The following is a 5,696-nucleotide window of genomic DNA, read 5'->3' on the forward strand; positions in this document are numbered from 1 at the left end:
AAAGATGGGAAAGAAACCCAAAAAAATGGGAAAGAAACCCAAAAATAGGAAAGAAACCCAAAAAATGGGGAAAAAAAAACAAAAGAGGGAAAAAAGCCAAAAAAATGAGGAAAAAAACCCAAAAAAGGGGAAAAAAGCCTCAAAACAGGGGGGAAAAAAAGGGGGAAAAAAACAAAAATGGGGGGAAAAATCCCAAAAACCGGGGAAAAATCCCATTTTCTGTACAAAAATATAAGCAGCAGGCAAGCGGGGTTAAACCTGACCGTGAAGGCTGCACAGAAAAAAATAAACACCCGTTTTTTCGGCTTTTTGCCCCGCTATGGTGGCACATTCCCAATTTTGCTCCCAAAAAGCAATTTCTACCACAATTTTCCTGCTTTAAAAGCACCTGGTTCTTCCTCGTGTCCATCCTCAACGGCAAGAGCCAAGCTTGGTCTTCTGAAAGTATTCCAATATTTTTCCAATATTTTAATTTTTTAAGGGGGGTTGGTTAAAAAAATCCAATTTTTCGTTGTAAATCTGTTAATTCACTGGATACTCCTCAAATAAACCTGTTTTGTTGCTGTTTTCTTAAGAAAACAGAAAAAAAGTTCTTAAGAACTTTTTATTTCTGGGATCTTCTTGGAGTCTAGGGAATACTGGGAACACTGGGATGTGAATGGGGGAGTCTGGAGCCGGGGATGGGGAATATTGGGAATACTGGGAGGGAGGATACAGCACCGTGGATTGGGAATAATGGGAATATCGGGTTGAGGGGTTGAAGATATTGGGATGGGGAGTGTGGCCCCGTGGCTGGGGAAACTGGGGAGCACTGGGAATGTTGGGATGGGAGAGTTGGAAAGTATCATGATCATTGGGATGGGGAGCATGGCCCCATGAATGGGGGATGAAGAACACTGGGAGCACTGGGAATGTTGGGAGGGGAGAGTTGGGAAGTACTGGAATAGGGGTTGGTCCCATGAATGGGGGATGAGGGATGCTGGGAGCACTGGGAACGTTGAGATGGGAGAGTTGGGAAGTACTGGGATCACTGGGATGGGGACTGGCCCCATGGCTGGGGAAACTGGGGAGCACTGGGAACGTTGGGGTGGGAGAGTCAGGAAGTACTGGGATCACTGGGATGGGGGTTGGCCCCGTGGATGGGGGATGAGGGACACTGGGAGCACTGGGGACACTGGGAATTGGTTATTGGGGGGCACCTTGGCTCAGTTGTGGGGAGAATCTATGGGGAGGGGGTCTGGGCATCTGGGACCCCCTCCTCTCCATCCCCCCAAGAAGGAGACCTGGGCGTTTGGGACAGATTCCGTGCGTTTAATTGCCTCCTTTTAGCCCCAAATTATAGATATTGGTGAGAACCGCAGAGCTGCCGGGTGGGATCCAAGTGGGAATGTCGGGAATGGCTCAAATCCCCTCAGAAATGGCTCAGATTCCAGCAGATCCTCGTGCGAGGACCAGGTTGTTCCTCAGGGAAACGCTCGGAAACGAGCGGGATCCTCGGGGAAAYGCTGGGAATGGGAGAAATTCTTGGAGAAATGCTGGAAACGGGTTTGTGCAGAAGCAGCCGGAAACGGGGCAAATTCTTGTGGAAAACGACTGGAAATGGGTCGTTCCTTCCGGGAAATGTTGGAAACAGGTCAGATCGTCGAAGAAATGCTGGAAACGGGTCAACTCTTTGCGGAAATGCTGGAAATGGCCCAAATTCTTGGAGAAACGCTGGGAATGAGTTAGGTTCCTTCAAGAAACCCGAGAAAAYGAGCGGTTCCTCGGGGAACCCGGCTGAAAAAGGGGTCAGAAAACGGCTGCAAACGGGTCGTTCCGCAGCGAAACGCTGGGAACGGGTCGAATTCCTTAGGGAAAGCAGCTGGAAGCAGGATGTGCCCAAGGGAAAGGCCGGGAATGGGGCCGCAGGGTGGTGGACCTTCATTTCTGCCACGCGCAGCCTTCGCTGACGTGGGCCGCGGGTCTCTCCCCATCCTGAAGGTAGAGAAGGAGCTGTGTTGGGTGTTGAGGTCCAAGGGTGGAGGTCGGGGTGGAGGAYGAAGCTCTTGGGGGGGTTTCTGCATCATCCTCAGCCCCACCACCCTCTTAGACCTTCAGGACCCCGGTGTCCCTCCACCCTGSGCCACCTTATATCCCTCCACACCTCCTTTGTGGGACCTTTGAAGGATCCATGTTTTCTGGTGGCCCTCACATCTCCTGGGAGACCAAGGGGTCTGGGTTGCTCTCCCAAAGCTGATAGAGGACCTAGATACCCTAAAGGGACCTGGACATCCGTGGTGGTCACTGTACCGTCATGGAGGTGATGTTCACTGACGTCATCGTCACCTCCGTGGTGTCCGCTTTGGGGCTGAGGAGCCGTAGCCACTGCTGGTACTGCTCTGTCACCTGCGGCCACATGTGGTCCATGTCCTCCATGTCCTCCACAAACCCACCCAGCCACCCAAACCAGCCCCAAATTGACCCAACGTTCTCCCCATCAGCACCATGGGGATGGTGACCACCCCGAACGCRTGGGGCCCTACCTGCCGGTTGAGGAGGCAATGCACGACGTAGATGAAGACGCCTTGGAGGCTGTTGAGGCCGGTGAAGAGGAAGGCCACGACGGGGCTGCCGGAGCTGGTCTGCAGCAAGCCCAGGCCCCACGTGCAGCCCAGGATGACCACTTGGGCGAGCGCCTTGAACGTCAGTGTCCTGCGGAGGCCGGCGCTGCTGGGCCTGGACGGGGCTTTCGCCGCGTCTCGCCCAAGCCCATGGCCCTCAAACGGGTTTGAACTCGATGAAATTGGACCGACATAACCAAAATCGATCAAATTGAATCCAATCCAACCAAATCACATTGACCGAATCAAACTGGAACCAACCAAACCCAACCCAACCAAATCACATCGATTCAAATCAAACTGGAACCAACCCAACCCAACCAAATCACTTTGATTCGAATCAGCTTGGACTCAACCCAATCAAATCACATCTATTTGAATCAACCTGGACTCAACCCAACAAATCATTTTGATTCAAATCAACCTGGACTCAACCCAACCAAATCATTTCGATTCAAATCAACCTGGACTCAACCCAACAAATCATTTCGATTCAAATCAACTTGGACTCAACCTAACAAATCACTTTGATTCAAATCAACTTGGACTCAACCCAACAAATCACTTTGATTCGAATCAATCGTGGTCTCAACCCAACCAAATCGCATAGATTCAAAACAATTTGGACTCAACCCAACCAAACCACTTTGATTCGAATCAACCTGGTCTCAACCCAACCAAATCACTTTGATGCAAATCAACTTGGACTCCACCCAACCAAACTCAACCCAACTGCGCCCAACTGAACCACAGTGATCCAAATTAAACTGAATCCAACCCAACTGAACTCAACTGAGCCCAGCTAAATCACACTGATTTGAATCAAACTAGAGGCAAACGAGCCCTACGCAACCCAACTGAACCCAGCCCAGCTGAACCCAACCAAATTGCCCAACCTGACTGAGCCCAACCAAATCACATTGACCCAAATGAAACCAAATCCACCTCAACTGAACCCAACCAAATTGCATTGAACCCAATCAAACCGAACCCAGCTAAACCGAACTGCTGTTTCCTCCCCTTCACTAAGGCAAGAGAACCTGCAGCAACGGCCCCGATGGAGAAACCTGCTAGACCCACCTGGTGCTTTTGAGGGAGGAGACGTCCTTGTTGAGGGTGGAGAGCTTCTCCTGCAGGATCCAGAGGGTGGTGAGATAAAACACCAGGTTAACCTGGGGAGAAAAGGCTGCTTAGGGAGGCTGTTGTTGCTGTCTTGCTGGTGGACGGGTGCCCACAAACATGACGCCAACCCGGAATCCACCAGCTCCTCCATGACCACCTTCCTGAGGTCCAAGAGAGAAGAAAGGGAAAGACCCACCAGGATGATGGCGCAGACGGGGCCGATGAAGCTCCACACGAATCCTCCCTTGGTGGTCAGCCAGCAGCTGAAAGACAAGGAGAAGAAGATCCCTCCAAGTCCAAACACCGTAGCGATGGTACCAAGAACCGGGATAAAGATGGAAGAAAAATGTGGACCGAGGAAGAGGAAGGTGGGTCCAAGCTGCCACTTACTGCTTGCTGGTCCCGTAGCCACCGGGATTGATGGCGACGGAGATGGCCACCACCAAGGCGGGCAGGCCGTAGCCCGTGGGGTAGATGTACCGCTTCTTGAAGCGGTTGGYGCTGGTATAGTTGACCACGCGCAGGTTCTGGACGGTGAGGAAGAGGTGCAAGCCCTCCAGGAACATCCAGGTGAAGCAGGCGAGGAAGAGGTAGTGGAGGAGGCCAGCAATGATGGCGCACGCCAGCTGGGAGGGGAAACGGAGAGGGAGGCCGTCGTGGTCTCCTGGAAAGGGCCACCTCAACCAGGGACCTTGGGTACCCCTGAGGTCCCCATGCAGATGCCCAGAAAGGTGGTGGCATCTCTAGCCTGTGGGGCCTTGGGGAATCTCATGGGGTTGGATCCTTGTTGAGCTGGGCCGGAGACCCCCAAACGTCCCTCCAACCCCAGATACCACAAAATTTCACATCTTGAACCAACCCAGAGAGAAAAGAGACCCCAAAGCCTTGAGGAACCTCAAGTATTTCTACCCATGTTGAGTTGGCTGGGTCTGAAGACCCACAAATGTCCCTTAAACCCCAGATACCACAAATTTCCACAGCTTGAACCAACCTAGAAAGGGAAGAGACCCCAAAGCCTTGAGGAACCTCAAGTATTTCTACCCATGTTGAGCTGGGTGGGTCTGGAGATCCCCAAATATCCCTGTAACCCCAGATACCACAAATTTGAACCAATCTGGAAAGCGGAGAGACCCAACAGCCCTGAGGAACCTCAAGTATTTCTATCCATGTTGAGCTGGTTGGGTCTGAAGACCCACCAATGTCCCTTAAACCCCAGATACCACAAACTGGAACCAACCCAGAAAGAGAAGAGACCTCACAGCCTTGAGGAACCTCATGTGGTTGGACCCACAGCGAGTTGGGCTTGAGCCAGAGACCTCCAGACATCCCTGCAGTCCCTAACGTAATTCCCTGGACCCTCCTGGAGAGGGAAGGGACCTCAGAGGAGGGGCCAGAGAAGACCCAAGAGTTGGACRCCCTTGAGCCCTTGTCCCAAGGTGCACCACTACCTGATTCGCAACGCGCCGCATGGCCGCGAGGAAGAGGAGGTCGGCCGCGAAGAGGCAGGCGCTGAGCTGCAGGTGCAGGGCCACGCTGACGGTCCAGAGCGAGCGGCACAGGAGGAAGGTGAGGATGGCGAGGAAGAGGCAGAGCACGGACAGCGAGAGCCCCACGGCGGTGACGAGCTCCAGGGCGACGCTCCCCTGCGGCGCGCCGCCACCGTGAGACGCCTCGGTCCGGGTTGGGAAACCGCGGGAATGCCGGGACACCTTCTCTGGGGTTGGAAAATTGTGGGACACCTTCTCCCGGGATGGAAAATTGTGGGAGCGCCAGGACACCTTCTCCCGGGTTGGAAAACTGTGGGAGCGCCGGGACAGCTTCTCCCGGGTTGGAAAACCGTGGGACACCTTCTCCTGGGTTGGAAAACCATGGGAGAACCAGGACACCTTCTCTGGGGTTGGAAAATTGTGGGACACCTTCTCCCAGGTTGGAAAACTGTGGGAGCGCCGGGACAGCTTCTCCTGGGTTGGAAAA

General features: G+C 53.2%; 2 protein-coding genes across 2 annotated transcripts in view; one reads left to right on the top strand and one right to left on the bottom strand.

Moving 5' to 3' along the window:
• The window catches only part of LOC112955749 (C-type lectin domain family 17, member A-like), a 7,242-nt gene extending 5,514 nt beyond the window's left edge, over window positions 1-1,728 (top strand). The window contains exon 8 of the mRNA XM_026049110.1: window positions 1,330-1,728. Within this exon, the coding sequence (XP_025904895.1) occupies window positions 1,330-1,728 (399 nt within the window). The remainder of the gene's footprint in view (window positions 1-1,329) is intronic.
• LOC112955751 (adhesion G protein-coupled receptor E4-like) overlaps window positions 1,507-5,696 on the bottom strand; it is a 19,054-nt gene continuing 14,864 nt past the window's right edge. The window contains exons 5-11 of the mRNA XM_026049111.1: window positions 5,171-5,365; window positions 4,113-4,348; window positions 3,919-3,985; window positions 3,681-3,772; window positions 2,523-2,691; window positions 2,290-2,385; window positions 1,507-1,974 (exon numbers count right to left, since the gene is read on the bottom strand). Coding sequence (XP_025904896.1) covers window positions 1,921-1,974; window positions 2,290-2,385; window positions 2,523-2,691; window positions 3,681-3,772; window positions 3,919-3,985; window positions 4,113-4,348; window positions 5,171-5,365 — 909 coding nt within the window. The 3' untranslated portion in view covers window positions 1,507-1,920. The remainder of the gene's footprint in view (window positions 1,975-2,289; window positions 2,386-2,522; window positions 2,692-3,680; window positions 3,773-3,918; window positions 3,986-4,112; window positions 4,349-5,170; window positions 5,366-5,696) is intronic.

Source organism: Nothoprocta perdicaria, unplaced genomic scaffold, assembly GCF_003342845.1.
Source record: "Nothoprocta perdicaria isolate Ctin4 unplaced genomic scaffold, notPer1 scaffold_591, whole genome shotgun sequence".
NCBI lineage: Eukaryota > Metazoa > Chordata > Aves > Tinamiformes > Tinamidae > Nothoprocta > Nothoprocta perdicaria.